A 27,365-nucleotide genomic window follows, 5' to 3' on the forward strand; every position below is an offset into this window, starting at 1 on the left:
TTCAAATCAGAGCTGAAATGTGTGAAAAATAAGCAGTAACTTTTATGAAAAGTTATTACAGGGGTAATAAATTAGGGTTGCCATATTTCAAAAAGTGAAAATCCGGATACAAAAGTTTTGGGGTTTGTTTTTTTGTTTGTTTTTGGGCAAAGTTGTTGAGCTTTCTTAAATGAAATGAACACAAAATCTACACTACTGACATGGGCTGGCATACATCCAGAGATTCCCGTACATTTAAGTGATATGTCTACTCAAAAGTAGTTCAGTGGGACTTCCTCTTACACAAGTATGGATAGGATTTCAGCCTTAAAAATACTTTTCTTTGGATTTGCCCCTTAATTTATTTATAGAATATCTATACTGCTAATTCATTAAAAATCAGTGCAGTTCACAAGAACTGTAAATAAATTCTTACAATGAAAACCAAATAACGAAGTTAAAATAAGAAATCAGGTAAGTAACTATTGTGGTAAATATTCAGGTAAATATTATTCAGAAGGTCATTTCCAGTTAGTGCCTAGCACTAACAGGATAAGCCTTCCTAGTATGTGCCTGTTAACAGAAATTGGGAAAGGGCATATATAATGGAAGTGGTGTCTACATATGATGACCTTGAACTAAAGACTTGCTTCCTGGGTGCTTTAAAACTAAGCTTTATCTCATCGGGCATCGTCACTCTATGCCACATAAACCGTGCCTGTTTCCCTTTCACTTTTTTTCACCGATTCCTATTCTATTCCACCCTTCTTGCCCCGCACATGGAGCTCCTACGATATGCAGTCGGAAACCTCAAATTCCCTCTGCCAACCTCTATGAGGCTATCTTGGCAATAACAAACCGCCACCCCCCCTCCCCCGCCGCTTCGGTTGGCTGGGACGGCTGCATGTAAATAGAGCAGCGTGCGCGCATTGGTTCGCTTTCGTTCGGAGGGCGGGGGCTGAGGAGGGAGGGGAGCGCGCCGAGGAGAGATATAGGAGCGCCAACTGCCGCTCGCCTCAAAGCACGATAAGGTTTGAGCGCAGGGGGAGGGCGCGGGCTGGCGGGTGGTGGTGGGCAGCCGCGAGGCAGCCGGGGCTCTTCGGTGCGCGTCTTCGCGACAAGGCAGCGGCCATGCTGTGCTATGTGACCAGGCCGGACGCGGTGGTGATGGAGGTGGAGGTAGAGGCCAAGGCCAACGGCGAAGACTGCCTCGACCAGGTGAAGAGCCGCGCGCGTTCGCTCTCTCTCGCTCTCTCCCCCCCCCTTCCCGCAAACCCGCCGTTGATTCATGAATGGTCGTTGAAGGAGCTCGCGACCCACGAGCCGCGACGGGGCTGCTCTCGCGCGCTCTCTGCTTCGCCTCGAGATTCTCCGAACGAGAGCCGCCGCCTTTTCTCCTGCTAGGTGGGACTGGACACACAGCAGCTGGGGATCGGGATGTGGGGGGATGCAGGCAAGGGGAGGGGGATGCAACGGCCTCGGAGCTGCGGAGCCTGCAGCGACGCTGCTGCTGCTCTGGCTGCCTCCCACGCGTTGCTTACTGAGCTGCGGCTCCCCCCCCCCCCGCATCCCACATCCTGAAATTCCCCCCTTTTACTAGCATTAGCTACGTGGCACTTTGCAGGGGCGATGGCAGGTGACTTGACTGCCCCCCCCCCCAAAAAAAAATGTATCGCCCCTGCATGAGGAATACTGTGCTTGGCAAGGCATGTGGACTAATCGTTAGATTTGTTGCGGCAGGCAACTGAACCCTGCAAGGCTCTAGTTTTCGTTGGCACCACGTGGTGTAAATGTACATGGCACATGTGAGCGTGGGATTGATTGAACAGTCTGCTTTCAACCTGTGCATGGAGAAGTTCAGGGTTTTATGCAGTGGTCCAGCTGCGCCCATTGTTTATGCTCATTTAACCCAGAACGTTCACCCAACTGTACATGTTTTTGGCAGGAGACCCAAGTCTTTGGATTTGGTGTTTACAACATGGTGAATGTTCTTGCACAGAAGGGTCATTCTTTCTACAAGCTTTAGGTATGAGGTGTTGGTTCTGGCACCCTAAGAGCAATCTGATTTAGCTTGTCATTCTGTAGTATATGCTTGTTTATCAGCCCACCAGTATCAAGTGGCATATTGTTTTGTGGACTTCGTGTAGTTTGTTAAACAACGTCTTGCCACACTACTTCATGATGATTCTTGTACTAACTTTTATGATGCTCCAATTTTTAATCATAGGTTTGCAGGCGATTGGGCATTATAGAAGTTGATTACTTCGGACTCCAGTTCACAGGCAACAAAGGAGAGAATTTGTGGCTGAATTTGCGAAATAGAATATCCCAGCAGATGGATGGTCTGCCTCCTTACAGACTGAAACTACGTGTCAAGTTCTTTGTGGAGCCCCATCTCATATTGCAAGAACAGACAAGGTAAGAAAGAACTCCCAGTGAGACCTCTTCATACTTTATTTTCAATATATGCAACTCACCAGTAGAAGTTTAGAATGTGACATGAATGTGTCTGTAGAACTGAATCTGAAGCTAAGGTCTTATTGTAAAATAGTATTTGTTATGGGGAATAAAACATACCATAGCAGTGTATGTTCATATATAGGCCTGGGTAGTACCTCCTGCAATTACAGGAGCCTTTCTACAAGTGGAAGTAAAACAAAGTGTTTGCCCGATAGTAACCTCTTAGCAGTGTTATTGCAGGTCGTTTTTAAATGTTCATAGCAGGAAACTGTTCCACCCAGTGTTTCAGTTTACAGAGCTCTGATATCATATTACAGTAATGTTTCAAACAAGTTTAGGCCCTTCTTCAAACCACAAAGAGAAAACAGCTGGTTTCTCCCTTTAGGAAATATGTAGCTATCTTAAGCTTACACTTGAATTCAAACACTGACAAAAATCGTGTAATTACACTTTTAAAATGCACTTGGAAGACTCCACCTTTATTCCCTATGGGGCTTATTTAGGTAGCCATATAATTCTTAAGATGAAATGTTTCAGTAGCATGGTGAGATTTTATTAAAATACATTTTCTTGTAGAAAAATGCTCACTTCCAAACTGTAGCCAAACTGTAGATGGTTGCAGATAATCACAACTCTTCCATGAATGCATTTATGCTGTTCTCATGCTTTCTACATAATGTTATTCTAATGTAACAATGAATTAACTATTTGTTAGGCAGGCAGCTTGCGAATCTGGATGCTGCTAGGTTCATGGGATGGCAGGGCTGCTAATATTTTATGGACTAAAATACTTCTGAAATAATCCGTACAGCTTTTTAATATTCAGGCTGCATCTTCTTTTCTTTTCTTTTTTAAGTGCACAGACCTCCTGTATTGTGTATCATGTTTTCAAAAGCTTTCATTGCATGTGATGGAACAATATTTCTTACATGAATCACTTTGGTTAATATTTTACTTTTAAGAAAACAATGCTGTGCATTATAACTTGGGGATATTTTTCATTCTGTTACAGTTACTGTGCAAAATCTGGCTTACAGCTGTCTGGGACTTTTAAACCTTAACACTCACACATTTTTTGTGCTAGACTTGCAAAGTGAAGACCAGGAGTTCGATCCTGTCATATGTTAATATAGCAACAGTTTTCTGAACTGCCTTGAAAGGCTATGAATGTTGGCAAGTTCCAAAGAATGAGAGTACCAGTGTGGGGGGGAACCCATTCTCTTTGTCGTAGTGTATAGTCCTCCAGGCTTAAGAGAGTCAATGTTGACGTTTCATCCTCACTTAGTCTGTGCCATTGAAAAAGAATAGGCATCAGTTTGAGAGCAGTGACAGGATCAGTTCCCTTGTATTTGCATTTTGTTTGTGTAGAAAACAGTGTACTGAGATTAGGTTATTCTTTTGAAGTATCAACCATTGTGTGAATATGTATTTGTAAATGGAAGTTTTGTATATGTGTGAGAGAGATGTGAGAGCTGGCTATTATAAATTTCAAGAGTTCAACCCTAGAGCACTCTCCACATAAATTTGAATTAGATTGGATTTTGAAGACGTAATGGTCTGTTTTGATTTGACTTGACCCATGAAACTGCTTTTAATAGGCTTGAGAACATGACATTAAGTGTGAAACTGTGATTGCTGTTCTGCTGTTTTACTTAATTAATAGGTTGAATAATTCTTCAAACCTAGATTTCCACAGTAGCAAATCATTGTTATTACATTTGCCCATATTCTACTGTAGTAATTTATAACCAGGAAAAGAAGCCCAAACAGTGTGTCAGCTGAAATTTCATGGTCTTAAATATGAACACCTTTATTCCAAGTCCATGTGCTAAGTTGAAATGCTTCAGAATACATAGTTTTTACAGTATTCTGGTACCTGAATATTGTAAAAAGTGGGGGATGGGGAGAAGAAACAAAAAAACTTTAATTAAGATGCTCCTGTAATTACTTTAACTTTTAAAAGGAATTGTGCCAGGGTGTTGGGAAGCCATCTATATAATTGGAAATTGTTTTGAGTTTGGATTTATTCCAGGGAATTGAGGGAAGCTTCATGGAGCTGCCTGGTAGTTTGTTTTTAGGTAAAAACAGGATAGTAATCGAGAAATCCAAGGTTCAGAAATGAGTTGCAATGAGAAAGTTTAGTCTCAAAACTTATTCTGGGTGTGGCTGTGTTTTACTCGCTAACAGTGAAGGCAGCAGTGAAGGATGTGTGGCGGCTGCTCTAGAGAAGCAACAACAATGTAACTGTAGGTCATTGACTGAAAGTAACCCTTGTTAATAGCTGCCAGGCTGTTCTATGGAATCGGTGACTGCTGCATTGGAAGAAAGCCGAGTTTCTGGGGAAATTGGACTCCTGATTGGTCTGAAATGGTTGCTTCAGGGAAGAAAGTTCTGCTTTTGTGGTCGAGGCTTTTTGTGAAGAAGTAACAAGTCTAAACTTTTGTCTTACTTTTGGAATAGTAAGCATTGTTGACGTTGAGTAAATATGTGAAACTTCTTATATTAAATTTTATCCTTTAAAACTTCTTGTTAAAGTTCAGTAGTAATGCATTTAGAATACTGGAATAAAGTAACTTGTTTTTTGTAGTGAGTGGTCAGAAATTAAACAGCTACTATAATTAAGGACATGACAAAACCATTAATTCCATTTTACTTTCTAACATCTAGTGTATTAGCTTTTTGGTTAAGAACTAAAGTTCAGTTTGATCTCCGAAGAGATAAAATCAGAATTCTGGCCATTCTAGTGAGCTATTTAAATTTGTTTCAAACAGCTTGCTGCATTAAAACTGGCTTGTTGAATTTGCATGTACAGTACAGTTCACACTTGTAATTTGCAGTCTAAATATATTTTGTCTAGGTAAGTGTTCTGTCTTGCCCAAGTGCAATTAAATCTTGTGGTGGTTGCTGAAAAAAGTGTTGAATCCATATAACTACATGAAGCTTTCCCCTCCCTTATCAATCGACAATGATGAACAAAGCTTGGGAATCTTGCCGCCTCTGCCATTGTACAATATGACAGTAATAATAGTTTATTACCCGCTTTTCACCCTAAGGTCCCAGAGTGGGTTACAATAATTAAAACACAATGTTAAACACAATTTAATACAATTTACATGGCTAGATACCTGTGAGATTGCCTTACCGCATATATGCCCACTCAACCATATTGACAGAAATGGCACTGTTATAGGTGGGTGCCACATAGTACCCATTCCACATTTATAGGAACTAAAATCTTTTAGTGGAAACACCTACATTTTGGAACTCCCTGCCTATTGATGTCAGGCAGGTGCCTTCACTATACTCCTTTTGGTGCCTGCTGAAACATTTTTGTTTAGACAAGTTTGCCCTAATGTTTAGAAAATGTTTGTGAGTTTTAAGCTGTCTTTAGCCTATTGTTAATTTAACTTTTTGAAAGTCTTAAATTGTTGAGGGTGATTTTTCTTCTTGGCAGATTTATTGTTTTACCTTTTTGTAAAACGCTTTGAGGTTGTTGTTTTCTTTACAGTTAAGCAGTATATAAATTTTAGGAAGTAAATAAAAGGTATTGTGTTACAAACCACAGTACTCTCCACCTGCTCAGATTCTTGCACATTGATCTAGATAAATCTTCCTTCCTTTTGTTGTTGGCATCCATGTGTCTCAAGAGACAATGGAGTGTGCCTTCAAACAGCTGTGTTAGCACCAAAGTGACCTTCCCAGGGTGCAAGCCTGGGCAGTGTGTATGGAGGGTCCTGGGCTGCGCAGAGGTCAGGACCCCTCCCTTGGCCTTGCTGATGTGGTCCAAATGAAAGCAGAGCAAACCCTGTGGCACCAGCGGGTGCAGGAGTTGCCAGAAGGAGGCGTACAAGGTGCCATCGGCTTCTGTTTCCCCCCATAAAGCTGAGGCATTCTGCTCAAACAGTGGCTTACTGCCTCAGTGCACTACTAAATGTGCATTGGGGGGAGCAGTTGGCAGTCCCGCCATTCCCATTCCATTCTACTCAAAAGGGGCCGCTGGGCTCTGGGGTAAGGTTCAGGGGGAGGTTCAAGGGGGAAAGAAGACTCAGATTGTGATCCATGTATTTTAAACTTAAAAATTGGTTTTCTATTTTACTGGTAAACTAATAAAAACCTAGCATTATTGACAAGAGTTATTTGCACAGAAGCTGGCATCTATTTTGTACTATAACTCCCTCGCAGATTAGTGGGCGATTGTCTTACCTGCAGTCCTATGAGTTATAACCAATATTGGCCAGAATATTCAGTTATGATTTTAAAAGGAATTATAAAAAAGGATCTTAACTCTGCAACAGATCTTTCCAAGAGAAAGTCCTCACCACCATCTTTCCACTTCTGAACTAGAAGGAGGGCAAGATCTGATTCACAATACACTTATATATTAGTAGGTGCAACAGTATTTCTAATTTGATATGTGAGACAACTACAGTAATGGTCTGTCACCAGATACTTAATAGAATATTATACACTCATAACCAGTGTTCGAAACAACCCATTATTTTAAGCACGTTTTGTGAAAGGGAATTTCATTAATGCAAGCAGTGTCTGAGCTCTGGGTGCAGTACTGAGCCTAAGATTTCAGATTAAAACTGCCACTACTGGAAGAAAAGGGGGACCTTTTTTCTGCCTCCCCACTTCCAGCCATTATCTGAAGACTGGAGAAGAGACCCTCATAAGAATATTAGGGAGGTGGGCAGGGGAAGTATGGCTTTGTTTTTTGTAGTCTTCAGGTGAGGACTATACCATGAAAAATTAACTTAAGATTTTAGCTGCAGTTCATTCATTTTCAGCTTTGTATTCTTGTTACAAAAAAAGCTCACCTAGGCACTCCATTGTGGCACCCACAACCTAGGTTTAAGGTGCCATTTAGTTCCTAGCTTTCATATCTGTTTCTAACACTGCTCATGACAGATTTCTTATTCCCCTCAGCCCCATTTACACTGTACATTTAAAGTAGTATATCACTTTAAACAGTCATGGCTTCCCCCAGTGAATCCTGGGAACTAAAGTTTGTTAAGAGTTTTGAGAGATGTTAGGAGACTAATACCCCTTTCATAGCACAGTCTCCTGGGAAAAGGAATAGGGGAAGGGAATAGGGATCTCCTAACTAGTCTCACTGCAGTTTACAGGATTATTTGGGGAGGCCATGATATTGCTTTGGGGAAGTGGTATGATACTGCTTTAAGTGTATAGTGCAGAAGGGACCTCCTTAATATCTGAGAGACACTCAGTACAGACAAGCCAACCTCTGCCAGCTTATGTGTGTTCGGTATGTGTTGAACTGGCAATGCAGCTGTGATGGTGGGGCAGTTCAAATCTTTGCCTTTCTTTACCTTAAAGCCTTCAGTTTGCTATGCCTTTAAAATCATTGATCTTCAGAGGAGGTATCCTCAACAATTCATAGTGGGTTTTATTGTGCCTCATGATTGTAAGTTGCCATCATCCTTCAGTAATATGTGAAGTCACATGCAAAGGACCTTCCCCTGACTAAACTCCTGTTCCTTCCTGGAAATAAACTTAGAATAGATGCTGTTCTGTTCATTCACTTCGACTAAAACTTCATCTTTAATACTGTCTTTCTATTTCAATGTCTCAAGATGAATCAGACTTTCAATTTATTCTATATCACTGAGGTATTCTGTAATTTATTTTCCAATTCTTACAGATAGGGAAATCAGAACAATATCTTGTGAATTTTAAAAGAAGGAGCAGACCTATTTCTGTCACATATTTTACTAAATATGACTTAATACTTTTTAAAATTAATTTCCTTTTAGGCACATGTTTTTCTTGCATATAGAGGAGGATCTTCTGGCTGGTAATCTTCAGTGTTCTTCTGAACATGCAATTGAACTTAGTGCACTACTTGCCCAGTTGAAGTTTGGTGATTATAATCAAAATACTGCCAAATATCATTATGAAGAGTTCTGTGCAAAGGAGCTTACCACTACTGTTTTGGACAGGTAAGAGGGTTTGTTTCCTAAGAACATTACCATGGCTGAAATAATTGTTCAGATGCATATTATTGGCAAAACCACTGCAGTTGCAAACCACACGTTTTTATTTGCAGGATTTATGCTAACACAGTCATATCTAAGACTTCTTCATTTTCTGTAGTACTCATGATATTTAAGGATTTTAATTTTGAATCTATATGTTACCCGTGTGTTACCATAATATATTTTCCTGATTCTTAGACTGATTAAATAAAATATTTTTTTTTAAAGGCAGGTCTCAATAGGAGAATTTGAAAATGTTTACATCTCCTATTGAACTGAGTAAAGATTTATAATTGTTTAAGTGTGGTGAGATTGTTCCTCAATTAGTGTTTGAGTTTTTTAAAGCATAGTTCATTGTTCAACAAATTTTTTAATTTCGTTTTTCTCAAAAGGCACCCAATCTTACCAACAACTGTTTAATGTGTTACCATGTAAAACCTTAATTCTGAATATTATGTAATACCATACTTAGTTACATTTAAATAAAGACAAAAAATATACTTAACAATGTATCATTACAAATAAATCTATAAAATTCATAACATTTGAGATCTTCTTGATAAAAGCCAGTATTAAAATCTTGTAAATCATTAAAAGTTATAAAATGTTCATGAAGTTGATTGAATATGTCTTTAAACACTGTACCTTGCTTATGCATGGCTGAATGATTAACCTATTCTCAACTTTTTGTTACCTACAGTATTACTGCAAAGCATAAGGAACTTGAAGGCCTCACCCAAGCTTCAGCAGAGTATCAAGTTTTACAGATTGTGTCAACACTGGAGAACTATGGGGTGGAATGGCATTCTGTTAGAGACAGTGAAGGGCAGAAACTTTTTATTGGAATTGGTCCTGAGGGTATTGCCATGTGTAAAGATGACTTCACTCCCATCAACAGGTAATAAATGCTTACTAAACTGCATTAAAAGGTTCAGAAGAGTTGTGGGGGATACACCTCTGTTGTGATTCAACCATTGCTACCTGTTGTTCTCTATGATTCACGCTCAACTTCACCTGGGTGCACTTCTCCAATAGGACTTCCCCTTCGCCAACCCCACACCTCCCAAGTGCCCAGCAGTCAGGTGATCCTCAGCCATTTGGGTCTTTACAAGCAGCAGATTAATAGTGCATGCAAAGCCCCATTCATCCAAGCACTGACTTTACCTGCTCTTAACTCATGTCACATATATGGGCAGATGGGCATCTCAAGGGCCAAATGGCAAGGACTGCCATGCCTAATCACGTCCATGGGCTCGAGATCCCCCACCCCCGTGTGCTATAGATTAAGCTGTCGAAATGGTTGTAGGTGGCTTTGTTTCTTTCCAGTAGTGCATGATGTGGAACCAGATTGCTTAAGAGATTGCCTTGACGCATATATCATTACCTAACAATTGCATTCCTCCAAATGGGCATTGTTAAGGATTTGTTATGCTCCAGAGGTCTGCCTGACATGAACTAGAAACCAGGCCTGTAGTGTTGTGACTCCAGCTTTATGGAAACAGCACCTAACATTTTTGCTTTCAGATGACTGTTGAAAACTTAACTTTTTAAGTGGGCTTTCTCTGAAGAGTAACGAACCATTTTACATTTTATACTACACAGGATCTTGTAATTTAATGTTTTAAAGACCTTTTTATACTTGTGTATTTATATTTTTGCTATTTACGTTGTTCTCTTCATAATTTAGCTTTACGCTTTGGAAACACTTGTTATGTAGGTTATATATTATTAAATAAATAAATTTAAAGAGCTATATTGTTCTAGCTTAGTATTAACCTTAAATGTACCCTGCTAAACTATAGCTGGCCTGTAGTTGTTCCTCAGAGTCTTTTAGGCTCTCAGTACAGGACTTGTTCTTTAACATACTTGCCTTCCTTACAGGATTGCATACCCAGTTGTTCAGATGGCAACGCAGTCTGGAAAGAATGTGTACTTGACTGTCACAAAGGAATCTGGCAATAGCATAGTTCACCTTTTCAAGATGGTCAGCACCAGAGCAGCTAGTGGACTGTACAGAGCGATAACAGAAACACATGCATTTTACAGGTTTGTATTTCTAGAAAACAAATCCAGTTTCAAATGCATCAAATATTTCCTGCATAAGTGCTTAAGTTTCTCTTTTTAGTTGATATAACAATAGTGTAAACTTTAATATTTGTGAAATAAAAGGTTTCATTTTATTCTGCTGCCTCTGGAGTGGATTTAATTTTTTTGGTTAGGAATATTCTTTTATATCTGAAGTGGGAAGAAGTGCTTGAAGAAACCTCTTGTATGAACACAAGATAAAGTTAACACTTCCTAAACATACCATTAAATAAATTTCTCATGCAACTGGTTTATCAAACTTGTAACAACCCATTTCAAACTATTCTCTTTTAGGGAATGGAAATATTCAAATTAAGAATGCCGTTTTGTTTTTAGAATAGTCTTCCATGTTCTCATTGCAATTACAGTATTAGAATTATTTGAATAAACAGAGCCTGTTATTTCACCTTTGTGTTCAGTTTGACTGAGTTATACTTTGTTTTCCCCCCCACTCTGATAGGTGTGACACTGTTACTAGTGCTGTTATGATGCAGTACAGTCGAGACTTAAAGGGCCATTTAGCATCCTTGTTCCTGAATGAGAATATTAATCTCGGCAAAAAGTATGTGTTTGATATTAAGCGGACATCTAAGGAAGCTTATGATCATGCAAGGCGAGCCCTTTACAATGCTGGCATTGTGGATCTTGTTTCGAGAAGCGACCAGAGCCCGCCCAGTTCTCCCCTTAAGTCTTCAGAAAGCAGTATGAACTGTGATAGCTGTGAAGGTCTCAACTGCCAACAGATGAAAGCTCTTCAAGAAAAGTTACGGAAGCTTAAAGAATCCCTACTATGTATGGTATGCTGTGAAGAAGAAATAAATTCAACATTTTGTCCATGTGGTCACACCGTGTGCTGTGAGTCATGTGCTGCACAATTACAGGTAATTATTAAGTTAATTACAACAACACTGAATCACATATTAAATTATTGGTCTGATTTTTACATTACATGAAAGCATAGTATAAAACAACTGTGGCTTAATGTGAGTGAGCAGTGGGCTGTTACATAATACTCTAATCATGTTTCTCCTCCCTTGCTGCTGCTGCATTATTTTTATCAGATTTATATACCGCCTTTCATCTCAGTATCACAGGGTAGATTAGAGTATAAAAACACAAAAATACATAGTGAAAGCAAACAAAGCAATAGCCTTCCCCTGTGCGTGCACCCACCCACCCACTTTTTAAAAAGTCATAGATTGTTTAATGAGCCAAAGGCCTGGGAGAAGAGGAACATTTTTGCCTGATGCCTAAAGATATGTAGTGAAGGTGCTGGGAGAGCATTCCACAAACAGAGCCACTGCAGAAAACGACAATTCTCTCTCTCTCCCTCCTTTTTTAAAAAAAAAATTGAAACTTTTCAGCATATGATACAATAAAAAAATTAATCTAAAGAAAAGAAGGAAATACCAAGTCCTCTTTCAGAGATAAAACTTAACCCTTGTGTCACATAAAAGTGGACGGACCCTCCCATCTCTCACCTGGGAACTTTTTCTTCCAGCTTCCCACCCTGCGAGATCTTCCATTCCTTGCCTCTAATACAGTTTTTCGCTTTCCATCCATCACCTTCCTGTTCATTCCCTCATTAAGCCAGAGTATAGGACCTTAGAAAAACAAATCCAAATGCAAAAGAAAAGGCCCATTCTCACGTTGCCACCCTCTGTACCTCGTGGTGAGGGCACATAAAGAAGGGCCTCATACGGTGATCGCAGGGTCCGGCCCAGTTGCAAAGGAACAAGCCAGAGCTTGACTTGTGATTTCCAAACTTGGGCTTCTGGCTTGTTTGGCCAAATAAACCGTAAGTGGTAAGCCAAAAACAAACACTGGCAAGCCCAGGTTTGGACCTCACAGCAAGCCATTCTCTGACTTGTCATATTCGTAGCATGGTGTCACAGCAGTAGTGCACCAGAATTCAGTTCATTTCTGTTAAGCCTTACTTGGCTTTGAGCTATGCTATAATGTGATGTGACAAAGTATTTTGCTGTTCTCCATACTTAAAACAAATTCTCAAACCAGTTGACAAAACAGACATAGAAGGGAACATCGGTTCATAGCATTTAATAACTGTGTATAGCCTTAGACTCTTTGGCATACTGTTGAGAGAAGATGGAGATAGTAGTAGTTAAAACACCCTGTCAAATGCCTAATTTGACCTACCAGGTAAGTAACACAGATTTTGGTGAAATTGCTGAAAATATTAGGCATAAGCTTGAAATTCTTTGGAACTTCACATTTGTCAACATTTTGTGGCATCTTGAAATTAAACAGTACTACTTACATGGAGATCATATGATTTCTACTTTAGATTCTGGAGCATATATATGAACACATTCGTATTAATCTGCTAAGGCTTGCTTTTGTGACAAGTATTTTTAAAACTTAAATATATATCAGCAGAAAAACAGTGTTAGAACCTTCAGGCTATGTGAACTGATAAACCCTTATATTAGCCATAAAGTTGTTAACAACAGTGAATAAATGTTCCAACTTTTGTTTTTTTCCTTCTAGTCATGTCCAGTTTGCAGATCTCGAGTAGAGCACGTCCAGCATGTGTATTTGCCTACCCACACCAGCCTGCTTAATCTGACCGTAATCTGACCTCCATGTTATCACTGGACGATGTACACTATACAAGCTTCTAAACTATCTTGTACTTCCAAAATACTGCACTAATGTTTTCTCCGACTCCATTGATGGTGAAGGTGAGCAGTCACTTCAGCATCTGCCAGCAATTATAGTCAAAACGACCGCAACAAAACTATGGGGGGAGGGAGGGGAGAATAGGGAGCGATCTCTGTTTAGAGAATTTGTTTTATGGGTATACTGTGAATGACTTGTAGACAACCTCATGTCACATGAAGCAACATTTATTTATAAAATGGCAATATACAAAAAAAATCTGAGAGGAGGAAAGATGAAAAGTTACTCCGTAGTATCCAGCAAAGGCAACACTGCCTGTTTTTGCAATTATAAATATTGTTTTTAAAGTTACTTTATTTAGCATGATCACTCCATTTATCTTTTAGGAAAACTAGTTTTTTAATATCTACATCTGTTATTTCACAGTAACTTAGTTTCTGCTTTTAGTCTCACTGAAGAAACTATTTTTAAATCTTTGTATTTAAGAACCTAAGATTGCAAAGCTTTAAGCAAATAGTTGTATTTGTTTCATCAAAAATAGGTAACTTGCAAAATTTACTATAAAGATTTGAGTAAATTTGGCAGCCTGTTGGGCACCTCCTGAGAAGAAAATGCTGAAATACTTACATTAAAAAAAGTAACTTTGAACATCTGTGAAACATTTTTCTCTTGCAAGAGTCAGTTGTTTCTCTTGTACTTGTTTCTGTTTATCTGCCTTGTGTTGGGAGAAATGTATTCTCAAACAGTATAATATTAATATGGTTTTCTAAAATGCAGCTGTGTTAAATTATTCTTTCTTAAAACCGTCTTACCTTCTACCACAAACCCTGTCCCTGGGCATTTTGGACTTTGGTCAGCTAGTGAATGCTCCAAAATATTGAAAACTAGATGACCATGTTTGGGTGCAATACTTGCTAAAAAGAAAGCTAGAAAAGTCACTTTACTGAGACTTTCTGAATATACTTTTCATATTGCCTTAATGTAGCAGTAATGTGTGTATGCATTTGTTTCTTTGCACAGACATTTTGTCAAAATATTAAAGCTCTACTTTTTTATGGCACATTAGCGTATAAACCTTACTCCAAAAGGTATTTATTTTTTCACTTTGTAAAAAGTTTTCTTTCCACATGAAGCAAGAACTCCTATTATGGTAGACAACTTGTCTTTTTTATATATTCAGGTTAATAAAGGACTTTTTTATATACAGAATTTTGCCGTACTTCTTCATTTGCATGCCTTACATACTAATGCTAACTACAAGCAAGATCAAGACACCAGCAGACACATCCTGGTTACCTCCATCCATGTGCAGCCTCTCACAGGGCAGGGGGTGGGGAGAGCTGCAGACAGTGGACAGAAGTTTATTGTGGAAGGGATTTTATTTCTGATTATTTAATTAGATTTTTACATACATTCACGTGTGACACAATGACAAAAACATAACCATACTACATAGCTTTTAGGGTTAAGCATTATGTTTAATTACACTGACACTATGCTTCCTTACATTCATTTTGTCAATATTTCTCCAGTTTAGATATTTCTATAATAGCCTTCCCGTGGTCAGGAGTCAGTGTACAACATATTAACATGTATCAATACATATTTCTAAAGCCAATGAAACATCAATACAAAGTAAACGGCATAAAAAGAACAAAAGTGTGCATATGATTGCACTTTAAAAGGACAAATTCATGAAGTATCTGTAGCTATTGTTCAAGCATGGTAGTAAGATCCTGGAAACTTTTTCCTATCCCCATTTTATTTATTCTCTACATTCACACCACACTATTGCTTGATGCAGGTGAAGCTTGCATAAAATAAGGAGCAGGCTTCTGTCTTCATTTGATGTTAATATGAGATAATCACATGCACGACTCGATCCAAATGTCATTGCTTTACAGCTCCCTCCCAGCTAGTCGCTCTTTGCTCTTGGACAGTGGAAAAGCCTTGGAGGATCCAAAAGAAGGTGCTTGCAACCGGTTAACTTCATCTACCTGTAACTGCCAGAAATTGAGGGTGTAAAATAGAATAAAAGAGGATGGGATGGGCATTAACAACTAGAGAACTGGATTTTGTAAGCTGCCTTAGGTGAATCCGCCATGGTGGAGCTAGGCTTTGTGGGTAGATTCTGAATTATAAATTACATAGGCTGTTTTAATGGCAAAATGAATCAGGTTTGACAATGATGTTTACCTTAGAAAGTAGCTGGTCTTTCAGCAAATGTTTAAAAACACCCAATAAAAGCGAACTAGTCTTTAGGATAAAAGGAAACTTAAATGCACTCAATGCATATTTTCCATACTGAGCACAATCTAGTTGATAACCTATTGATAATGTTTAGTTTTGCCCCCTTGCCCTGCAGTGTGATTCCATCAACTAAGTCAAAGTAAAGTATATGGTAGATAAAAGTGTAAAGGTTAAGCTAAATGCAAACTTTATTCAGGAGCTTGGAGTATTTGATAAAGACAGTTTAACCTTTTGTGCAAGCCTTCCTAAGGCACAGACAGAACACGAATATGCAACCACAGGACCAATTACATTTTTATTTTTATTTTTTGCATTTTACCCAATTTCAAAGCATGGGACAAATCTGTAAGATATTAGGAATAGCGAATCTCTGATCTATTCAGGTTTCAAAGAAAGTGGGTGAGAAATGGCAGGTGTTAGCAGCAGTTTAAATGTTGTAGCTAGTAGAATTATATACACTGTTCTATTTGCCAGCCGCTAATAGCTCTCTGAATTTTGGGAATAATTTCAACCTCCAGTCACAGCACTTGACCAAGCCTTTGGTTAGATGGAAAATTAACTAGTTTTAACTTGTGAAGTTCCATCGATGGAGGGGAGGCTGTGCAGTGCATGCTCTTTGGTGCTAATAAAGCTACACTTGGAAAGAGAATGTAGCAATGTCATGGTGAAGCCTACCAAAAATTTAGGAGGCGTTGCTTGGTTGTTGCAGTGTTACAAAACAGGAAGCGCACGATACTGCATCCACATACGCAAGTTAGATATGTTCAAATAGAAATAGGAACTCAGTGCTAACTTTTGGAAGAGTGATACTCAAATAGGGGAAGGGTAAATTCATCCTATCACATACTGACAATGCAAGCAATGTTTTTCATGACTTTCTTATTCACAGAAATCACAATGGCAGCAGCTCTTAGGAGGCAAAGTACCGGTAACTAGGTGAGGTAAAAGTTTACTGCACCATCCTGGCAACACATGTAAAACTCAATGTGTGGTGGTGGTGTTTTCAAAAACAACAACCCACAGGCATTCCATGATAACTAATTTAAGAAAAGACTCATGACTTGGAAATTCAGCCAAGTACCTAACAGCACGGAAATGATAAGTAAAAGTTCCTTCCTGTACTGCTTACATGGCACAGAAGTCCAGAGTCTAAAATACTGCATTCTTGTATAACGTAGATACCATATGCACCTAGGCTTTCCCTTGGTCTTTGAGCCCTGATTGCTTTCCTCTGCAGCTAAGGACAATATTGAAACTGAGGCGAACACTAGGTCAATGTTTAACAAGAGATTTGGTTATAAATTACGGACTTTTAACTCTGACAACCGAGTTATTTCAAAGCTTATCTTAAGTGATGCAGCATGTTTAACCAAAAGTTAAATGGCAAAGCAATGGTGCAGGCATTATCAGAACATCAGGCTTGCTCCATGCTGGCTGTAAATAGCTGGTGCATGTTTCTAAGTTCAGGACTCTCCATCTCCTTTCTCTTGGTAACTTGCGAGCTCATGATATAAACACTTGTTCTGATTTCCTGCTGCTTCCAGTCTGGAGTCCTTTTTAACCATTTGCATCTCTCAACTTTTCCAAATATTACCTACTACTGCTAATTCGTGCTATTCTATCCAAACCCAAAGGAAGTAGTTAAGAAAGCCAGTGGTCAGGGCATAGCTGGCTACCTACAGCCCAAGTGGTTAAAAGCTTCAGTGTTGCTTCCAACTTGAAAAGGGAAAAGTACTGGGACAAGAAAGAATGCAAGGAGCATAAATTGCAAGTAAACATCACATAAGAGACTGTAGGACTTTGATGTTGTTTATATGGTACATAAATGAAAGTGGCCTTTAACTTAACAGCTTTGGGTACTTTGATCCTGGAATTTACCCTGTAACCTTGTGTAATTTATTAAACCAATATTACAGATAAAAATTGAGCAGATAGTAGAATATATGAATAACGCATGTAGCCATTTTTAGGGGAGAAATTGCTGTTTCCCCAATTTACAGTAATTCTACAGGAAACCTTACAAATCTTGAATTCTCTGTGAAGCAGACGATATTTTGCATTTTCCACATTTTGTGTCCTGTACTTTGTGCTGCGACAATTACTTTGAATTACTGCAGTTGGCAAGGGCTATTGTTCTGAGGTTAGTACATTGTGGCTTTTGAGCAAATTGTTCTTCTTTTTAAAGGGGTATTGATCTAAAAATAGATTCTATTGTCTGCTGAGCTCTATTGAGTAGGCATAGCAAAGGTACATGTAACAACACTGCACCAAGCATTTGCACCGAGAACGGGGAATCTGTGGCCCTCCATATGTTGCTGGACTACAACTCCCATCAGCTCTTAACTGTTGGCTATGTTGGCTGGGGTTTATAGGCGTTAAGAGCCCAATCGTATCTGCTGGACCACAGATTCTCCACAGATGTTGTGCAAGTTCAAGCACTAGAAGTCATAAAGAGCCATCTGGGACTGGATAAAAGGGAAATACAGGACCTGTGGAGTTAGAACCAGGCTACAGGAAGCTGACAAGTTTTTGCTGATACAGTATTAAGAGCCACTTGCAGCCATTTATAGATGATGTTACTGAGAGATTAAAACTGTTCCCAACAAATTCTTCTTTGCACATAATCCATGTTGAAAATACATATAACCTAATGCACACTGGACTGTATTTTCCACTACAGCAATACTCTTCAACTTTGGATCCCAGCTGTTGTAAACTTCATCTCCCCTTATCCCCAGCCAATTTAGTCAATGGGCAAGGATGATGGGAGTTACAGTCTTACAACCCAAGGCTGAAGAACACTGCACTGTGTAGAAACTGAAGTGGAAGGATATGGGAGTCGCTGCTGTTATGCTCCAGTGCCAATCTCTCTGCATCTGGCACAGAAGCAGGAGGAAGGGATGATGCAGAAGTGACTCATACATCATCTGTCTATGCTTTGTCCCTCATGCCAAAGCGGAACTTGTGTTTCTCCATGATGATGAAGAGATGTAGGGGAGAGCCCGAGTTCTGCATTTCTGCACAGTGTATGCAAAATAGTAAGCATAAGGCTTATTCTGAGTTGCAGTTAGAAAGCAACTAAACGAAAAATTATGTATACTAAATTCTTCATTAAAAGCAAATGAAGTTCCCTTTAGAAATGCATACTTCTCTTACTAGGTTCTAGGCTAATTTCCTGATCTGAAACTGCTCTTAATAAAGTTTTGTGCACCTAAAACTAGTTGGTGGTACGGAAGGCAGGTCATTTCTCTCTTTGCTGTTTGAAATTCTTTATTCTAAGTTGGTGTAGTTCAGCCTTTGTCAGCTGGGTGCTATCCATGTGTTCTCAATCCTGGCTTGGTCTGACAGCAATTGTATTCCAAACTTTCTGGGGGGCACCAGGTTATTGAAAGCTGTTGTAGTTTAACATCATGACCCAATGAAGAGTTTGGCAACTAAGCTCATATATGCCTCTGCTGGCATTTTATTTGCCAATATGTTATCGAGCCTTGCAAAGTACTTAATAACTGACACTCAGCATACTTCATTATATTAGCAAGGTGTAGGCACTTAGGTGTATGGTTCATGCTTTGGAAATGTTGTGATTGATATAAGCTGCTTGGTATGCCATAAGGTCATCAATAGAATGGTTAAGGAGAAAGGACAGCAAAAGGAAGTACTTTTCCACACAAACACACATATGCACACATACTTAAATGATGGAATTTGCTGCTGTAAGATATAGTGATGGCCAGCAGCTTAGGTGGGCTAAAATGAGACTAGACAAATTCATGGAAGATAAAAACTATCAACAGCTACCAGTCTTGATGGCTGTATGCTACCTCCTAGATCTCTCTTGAATACCAGTTGCTAGGGAACAACAATGGGAGAGTGCTATTGTCCTCGTGACCTGCTTGTGGGCTTTCTGTAAATACCAGTTTGACTACTGTGAAACACAGGATGCTGAACTAGATAGCCCTCTGGTCTGATGTAGCAGGGCAGCTCTTACTAGTTACCATGGAGGAAGCTGGGGGCCTGTTTAGTGTTGCATAAAAAAAAGAAAAGCAATGCAAAGCACCTCTTTTTTCTGAGAGATCTGTTTTCAATAACCATACCTTTTTGTAGTGCTTTGGAAAACTCGCTCAGCCAGTTGAATGACAGAGTTTAATGAATATATTAGTGGGGGATCAATGCATTCATATGGCTGGCTTACTGCACCCAGAAATACACCTCCAGAATCAATTCGGAAACATGAAGGCATTACTGGGATGAGTGGGACCACTGTCCCAGCTTCTGCCAACCTAGCAGTTCAAAAGCACACCGGTGCAAGTAGATAAATACGTAGGTACCACTGCAGTGGGAAGGTGAACGGCGTTTCCGTGTGCTCTGGCTTCCGTCATGGTGTTCTGTTGCACCAGAAGCGGCTTAGTCATGCTGGCCACATGACCCGGAAAGCTGTCTGTGGACAAATGCCGGCTCCCTCGGCCTGAAGTGAGATGAGCGTCGCACTCCACTGTCGCCTTTGACTGGACTTAACTATCCAGGGGTCCTTGAACTTGACCTTTTCAGAAGCTGGAAAATATAAATAATGGCCCAGTAATTGTGAACAGTGAAGTTATGTGATTAAAATGCTCAGCATGTTCATTCTGGGTCAGTGGTAAAATTACTTGTGAAAGATGTCCTAAGTTTAAAGTTATTGCATTTCCTGCAGCTCACACTTCATAACTCCTCTTCTGCCCATTGCAGCTTGACATACCTCTATTGCAAAGGCAGCTCCTATGCATGGGCAAACCTGGAGAGCCACTTTACCCATCATGCTTAGATTTTTCCAGGTCTAGGCAGGTGGATCCTGGTGCAAAAGTGATTCACAGTTATTGGTACAAACGTTCCGCGCTCTTTCCTGTTGCAGTGGTGGTGCAGAGGTTCACATACTTTTGTGAGAAAATAGGATTACAATGGTACCTCGGGTTACAGACACTTCAGGTTACAGACTCCTCTAACCCGGAAGTAGTATCTCGGGTTAAGAACTTTACCTCAGGATGAGAACAGAAATTGCGTGGGGGCGGCATGGCGGCGGCAGCAGGCCGCATTAGCTAAAGTGGTACCTCAGGTTAAGAACAGTTTCAGGTTAAGATAGGACCTCCAGAACGAATTATGTTCGTAACCAGAGGTTCCACTGTATTATTCTCTCCATGTCACAACATTCTGGTCAGGCAGAAGTAGTTTAGTCTAGCTTTCCCTCAAAAGATGCTAGCTTTCTGTATGGAGGGAGTTAGGGCGGAACATTTAAAATACAACCCCCTATCAGTGAAGTGGCAAAGTGCCAGAAGTGCTGAATCATGTGCTTTTTATTCCTAGAGAAGTTAGACTGGCTCCCTCCTTATTGTCCTGCTGCCAGGTGAAGACTTTCTCATTCCAACAGGCTTTTGGGAACTAATGTGCTCGTGCTGTGATGTTTTCATTGTAATTATCTGTATGTTTTATTAGATAGCTTTAATTCGATTAATGCTCAATTGTTTTAATGATCCCCCTACTATGTTTTTGCTGTTTCTATTTTATCGGTAAGCTGCCTTTAGACCTTTTCAAGGAAAAAGGCAGGATATAAATAAATAATAATAATAATATTCCAAACGTGTAAATTAGTCCCCAATCTGCATTTTTCCAGTAATTACAATTAATATGCAAGCAAACCACACAGGTTGTTGTTTTTTATTTTTAAAAAACACCATACGCTAGGTTCATCCTGAGCTAGTCATATGGCACCATGCATATAATTTTCGTACGTTTGGTAAACCTTACTTGGCAAAACCTACTTTATGTGACAGCAAATCAAATATTGTTTTGATATATCCAGGCAATTTACAACTGAAACATTGGCAGGGGAGCTCAGAGAAAGCACTCCCTCTTAAAAAAAAAAATGTAGTTGAAATAATTGAGCATTTCAAGTTTGTCTGGTTTTCAAGGGTTTTTTTGTTTTGTTTAGTTTTTTAAGAAGAAGTTGTTTGGTACACTATTTTTTCTGTTTGTTCTTTTGGAATGAAAGGACTTGGCTATACAGTGGTATCTCAGGTTATGAACTTAATTCGTTCTGGAGATCCGTTCTTAACCTGAAATGGTTCTTAACCTGAGTTACCACTTTAGCTAATGGGGCCTACTGCTGCTCCCGTGCCATCACCGTGCAATTTCTGTTCTCATCCTGGGGCAAAGTTATTAACCCAAGGTACTACTTCCGGGTTAGCGGAGTTTGTAACCCAAAGTGTTTATAACCTGAGGTGTTTGTAACCCAAGGTACAGCTGTAAACAAATTGTTTTAAGGGTGTTTTAGGTGCAATATACAATGTGACACTAGATGGCAATGGTGAGCCTTATGGAAAATTTAATGTATTTTTAAAAACGCTTTTTTTAAAAAAAAAGCATTTTCAGAACACTTTTTATATGTGTGTAGATTGCACCATATAGTTATTTTCCCTCTTTCAGAAGTAGAACATCTGGTCGCATGGCAAGCATGTTCTGTAATGTTGCTAAAAGCAAAGAAGTATTCACAGGAACAAAAAAGTATTATTAGCCATGCCCACGCTTAGATTGTTAGGTAGTTCTTATCTATGATGCAACTCTAGAACTGACAATTATTGTCCTTGACACCACCTACAGAAGGGTGGGTGTGTTTATCTGTTATATAGTCCATGCAGCTTTGATCATTTTGTGTTCTAAAAAACAGGCTTAAAAAAGTCTTTTACCACACAGATTCATTCCTTCTTTGTGAGTCCTTGAAGTATTATAATTTGGAACCCTGCTCATGCTTTGGTTTTGAAAGCCTAAAACAACGGAACAATCTTTGTCCAACTGAAAATGGAAGGAAATATTAGATCTCAGTGAAGATCTCCTTTCAGTGGGATTTTAGCTAAGGTTTGGTTAGTTAGGGGACTTGTTCCACTGCCATGTCATCTGGCTCCAGGTTAGGCAATCCTTGGTCCCGCCATGTCACCAGAAATGCTTGCCAGATTTTGCTCAGCAGAATATTGGATTCCTCTACGTCAGAGAAAGCAAACCTGCTGCCCGTCAAACTCCAAGTCCTTTCATCCCTGACCACCCGCATGCTGGGTGGAGCTGATGGGATTTGGAGTCCAACAACAACTGGAAGACATAATGTTGCCTACCTCTTCTCTAAACCTTGACTTCTTTGTTCTCTTGGCCTTCAGTTTTATCTTTACATGCCTGCTCAGTTTATTTATTTTATTGTTTATTTTATTTAAGGGATTTATAACCCAACTTTCCCATAAGCCTCAAAACAGATGATATTACAATACGATAAAGATTGTAAAAACAATATTAAAGCAGACGATTGAAAGGCAATGATCAGCCACTAAATAAAAATAGCACCCAACTCAAGCTGAAAAGATGCGTTGTTGTTATAAAAGACACCATCTGCTATTAAAAGCTTGGGAGAACAGGGCTGACTGGCACCAAACAAATAATAAGGAAGGTGGAAGGTGAACTTGCCTGGGGAGGGGCCAACACAGTTTGGGCACTGCCGCAGAAAGATGCCTCTCTCCAATAGCTAGCTACCTGCAGGAGAAGGGTCTCTAAAGAAGTTCTTAATTGACCAAAAAGAAGGACAGATAGCTCTCCCTGTGTGGTTGGACTCTCAAGATGCAGCTAGTATCACCATCAGGGATGATGGAAGAGAATATTGCCCATCTGGCATGGCCTGCTTTGTTTTATGCTTCTAACATGGAGACCTAGTTCCATAGGGGTGAGTGAATGTACAATCTGCCTATGTAGGTGATCTTTCACTTGCCGAAGCCTCAGCGTTTATTACCTGTGCAATTACATCTTTTAAATTGCTTTTAGACAGGTGTCAGCTCCTGCCTATTGTTCCTGTTCCCTGCACTGTCAATCTTGGAGCTCCTGTTGTGAAAGTAAGAACCTAGGTTTCAAGTTTATCGGGAACATCATGAGATTGCCACAGTAGGGTTCATTTTTCCAAACCCCTCTCTCTTTTTCGGAAGAAATGGCAAGTGAGTTTTTAACTTTGGGGCAGTGGCGGATTTGGGCACCCCCTCCCTCAGTCTTCACACTGCCTTTCCGAAGACGGATAAGGAGGCACCCAACTTTGGGAAGGAGGGGTGAGGCTCTGGCAAGGTCCTAGACCTCTCCCATTTCCTTCCCTAAGCCGGGAAAGCACTAACTAAGCTTCCCCTCTTTGGGCACTCCTCTTCTATTTATCGACATCACATACATTCCTCCTGCCAGTAGCTCATGTGTTCTATTTCAAACTCTGCTTCACAGAACTGCATTAAGACCTTTAGCAGCCCTAAGCACTGAAAAGATTATGGTGGCCCCCATATGTAATATATAATAAATAACAGAAAGAAAGAAGAGGAGTGTGTTATGGATTGTAAGAAAGCTTAACAAAGTTCTGATTTTAACATGAGAGCTACTTTGATGCTTAAAGAAAAATAATAATCAAATGTTAAATTCTTTAAACAGACCCCCCCCCCCAAAAAAGTGCCCCTGCTTTGCTGGTGCCCTAAACACATGCTTCGTTTGCCTATTGAATAATCCAGCACTGCTGTTTGGAATCTGCTCTGGTGGCTGCTGTACTGTCTAAATTACAGGCTCCAATTCCTTCTCAACATGCAGATATGTAAAAAGAACACAAACACTGCAAAGGCGGCTGCTGTGAAAATGGGAGAGCGAAATACTACCCTGTCTGTCTCTCTATGTAGGCTGAATTCAGTAAAAACGGAGAAGTTTCCAAAAAGCAGTGTCTGTCTTGTTTGTTCTTAGCTTTTTTTAATTTACCGTATGCCTCTTTGTACATGTAGGAGTTTTCTGTTCAGTCTCTCAGAGGAAAAAAGCACGAGGTTTACATTCTGCCTTGTGTCTGTGGAACATTAACGTAAGTGTTTGCATTTTAATGAGGTGTTATGAGGGATGGAATTATAATGGCGTCAAGTTAATTATCTTTGTTTTTCACCAGGAGGGAAAGTGGGGTGGTTTTTTTTAAAAAATAATGTTTTTAATGTAAATGGTTTTTGAAATGACTGAATTTTTTTAATGGTGTTGTACATTGCCCTGGGCTCTGAACTGAAAGGAAGGGCAACACAAAAATAAAATTATTATTCTTAATAATGAGGATGATTTATAGATTTTGCTTTTGATTATGTTTTTTTAAAAAATAATAATTTTATTACATATATATCACAACTTTCTTCCAATGAGCTCAAGGCCATGTATGTATTTCTCCCTCCATTTTAACCTAACAGCTGCCCTGTGAGGTAGGCTATACTGAGAGCCAGCCAGAGGATGAGTGAACATGCATTTTTCTAATCCAAGTGGCCCAGCATTCAAACCACTATAAAGGCTTCTAAGAACCATATTCACAGTGCTTTTTTCTGGAGGGTACACAGAGGTACGCATACCCCTAAACATTTTGTGACATTTGACCTCATTGAGGGGCAGTATTTCAATATGAGTAGGAAAATGAGAGTATCCCTGTGGCGTTTGCCCGTTCCTTTGAAAATGTCTGTACAGGGGGAGAGAAAGAGTTAATAGGTAGACCAATAGAAAAGCCAGAGGCGGAGCTTACCTGTTTATAAAAGGGCTTAGCCCGAGGTTTGGGTTGTGGGTAGTTAGGTAGTTGGTTGGGAAAGGCAGTTGGGAAAGCAGTTGGCAGACAGTTGGAAATAGAGAGACAATTAGTGCAGTTGGTTCTTGTGTGAGGGGAGGTAGAAGAGTTAGAGACAGGATAAAATAAGACTAAGAAAGTAAAGAGTAACAACGTTTTGAATGCATTTAAAGTTTATTGGTGTTTGCAATAAACTACACTCTTCTTTGTTAACTTAAGAACGTGACTGAGGAGGACCAGGGAAGGACCTGGTTGGTGGCAGCAGATTAGTGGTGTATGGGTCAATAGTCCGTGAGACGATCGGGGACTCCGTACGAACACCACAACCCCTAAACATTTGTTTTTAAAGAAAAAAAAATAACTGTACATTCATATTCCATCGAAATTAAGGATCCCAGAACATCAGTTTGGATCAAAAGAATTTATTAAGTCACCAAGGGACTGATGTGTTAATATTATAGGGTGCTGTTAAAATTATAGGGCAGGCTGGTATTTCCATTAGGTGGATAACTTCTTGCAGGTTTTACTGTTTTGTTTTATATTTTGTATATCTGCTGTAAGTTGCCTTGAGTCTTTTTTTTAAAAAAAATAACAACCTAACAATTGGTGGCGGCGATCACTGTTATTTTTGTAGAAAAAGAGGTGCTGGAACTCACCATGAACACTTCACTTGTTCTCTTATAATGGTAATGGATCCCACCTGAAAAGTGCCAGAACTGAATTCCGGCTGGAAAAAAGCCCTGATGATGATATGACATGAGGAACGTAGAAGAACAATTTTATCCTACTATGCTAAGGGTACTATGCTAATAGGCCCTTTAGTATACAGCAGGGGAGTGCTTTTTTTCTAAAAAAAAATAATGCTTAGGGGTACTCTCATTTTCCTACTCATATGAAATACTGCTCCTCAATGAGGCCAAACTTAGATTTACAAAATGTTTAGGGGTATGCATATCCTTGCGTCCCCCCAGGGAAAAGCACTGTAGCACGTTTTGTTTTGTTTTGTTGCTCCACTTTGATCTCTAGACAAAGCTGGTGTCACATGACCTTCCACCTCAAGTTTTCTTAGTCACCTCTTTCCCTGGCATATGGGCTGGTACTTGCAAGAAGAGGCACTCTAGTTTCTAGCAAATGTCATCACCACCTCCACCCCACGCACAAATTAATATTTCAGCTTAGCACTGCACTACTTAAGAGTTCAGTCACCTTATGGAGAGAGTGGCTTGACTTCTGCTCAAAACCATAAAGGAACTTTCAGTACAGGGCTGGCTTGGGACATTTGGCCGCTAGAGGCAAATCAGAAAATGGCCCCCCTCCTCAACTGTGCACCCACTGCGCACCTGCTGCCACACATATTCCCACCACAGTAGGGGCGCAGTGGAGCAGGCAGGGGCATAGCATGGGGAGGGCAAGGGGGCTGTGGCCCCAGGTGCAGATTTTTTGAAACGGTACGAGGGGGAGCAACCAGGAGCCCTCATGACAGGCTCTGAAATATACTCGGAGAGTGGATTTCATGCTCTTATTCAGCTCATAGTGGTGAGGAGGAATGGAGGTTCCCCCAGAATGTCTGCTTTATATACATTATTTACACAATGGGCCCCACGTGATTGGCTTATTCCGGGATTCTCCTGTAGGCCAATCAGGTTGCGGATTCACTTCGACCTGGAGCTGGATTGGATGGCTCCTGTGGACTAATCAGACTGCTGGATTCTGAATCCTATTGTTCTAGGACCAATCACACTGCTGCATTTTGGATCCTATTCAACTCAGTACATAACGGACTCCCTCATTTGTCAAGCCATGCCTGGGCCGAGCCTTCATGACTGGGGTAGCCGCAGGGCCTCCTTCCCCTCATGCGCCCCATCCCTGGGCTGGCAGAGAGGAAGGGGGGTGGAAGGTGCTGCTGTCGCCCACTGAAGAGAGGCAAGAGGCTCTGGCAGTCGCCTCCTCCTTTGCAAACAGGACACCACAGCCCTCAGGTCTGCCCTCATTGCGGACCGTCTTTCTCCCTCCCCTTGCCTCCCTCGCCAGCGGCTCAGACTGCTGTGGAGTCTGGCGCCTGCCACCCTGAGGCCACTGCCTGTTGGGATTCGCAGGATACTGAGTAAGTCTGCAGGCTTCAACAGGATGATGCAATACTCTGTGAAGTGCTGGGTCAGAGTGACTCAGCAGGAGTGTGATTAATGTGATTGGCTATCACCTGTTTTAAAAGGAAAGCCTGTTTAACAGTAAGTGTGGTGGTTGTGCTGTGGTGTGGTGGTGCTGTGGTGGAGAGTACAGTGGTGCCCCGCAAGACGAATGCCTCGCAAGACGGAAAACCCGCAAGACGAAAGGGTTTTCCG

General features: G+C 40.3%; 1 protein-coding gene and 1 long non-coding RNA gene across 3 annotated transcripts; one reads left to right on the top strand and one right to left on the bottom strand.

The window, feature by feature from the left end:
- The first annotated feature begins 928 nt into the window (after positions 1–928).
- On the top strand, positions 929–14,372 carry MYLIP (myosin regulatory light chain interacting protein). 2 transcript variants are annotated; one of them, XM_083449556.1, is made up of 7 exons: positions 929–1,197; positions 2,207–2,397; positions 8,217–8,402; positions 9,139–9,336; positions 10,320–10,484; positions 10,984–11,404; positions 13,032–14,372. In XM_083449556.1, the coding sequence occupies exons 1-7, from the start codon at positions 1,111–1,113 to the stop codon at positions 13,119–13,121; spliced, it is 1,338 nt and encodes a 445-aa protein (XP_083305682.1). In that variant the 5' UTR covers positions 929–1,110; the 3' UTR covers positions 13,122–14,372. The 2 variants fall into 2 exon arrangements, with proteins under 2 accessions (XP_083305682.1, XP_083305683.1); XM_083449557.1 differs by lacking the exon at positions 929–1,197 and adding an exon at positions 1,401–2,005.
- LOC310681765 lies at positions 13,146–27,073 on the bottom strand. Its single transcript, XR_014513597.1, has 2 exons — positions 24,985–27,073; positions 13,146–19,964 (listed from the first exon to the last, which is right to left on the bottom strand). It is a non-coding gene; the product is annotated as an uncharacterized lncRNA (long non-coding RNA).
- Between the last annotated feature and the right edge of the window lie 292 nt (positions 27,074–27,365).

This window comes from Podarcis tiliguerta, assembly GCF_965153285.1.
Source record: "Podarcis tiliguerta genome assembly, chromosome: 7".
NCBI lineage: Eukaryota > Metazoa > Chordata > Lepidosauria > Squamata > Lacertidae > Podarcis > Podarcis tiliguerta.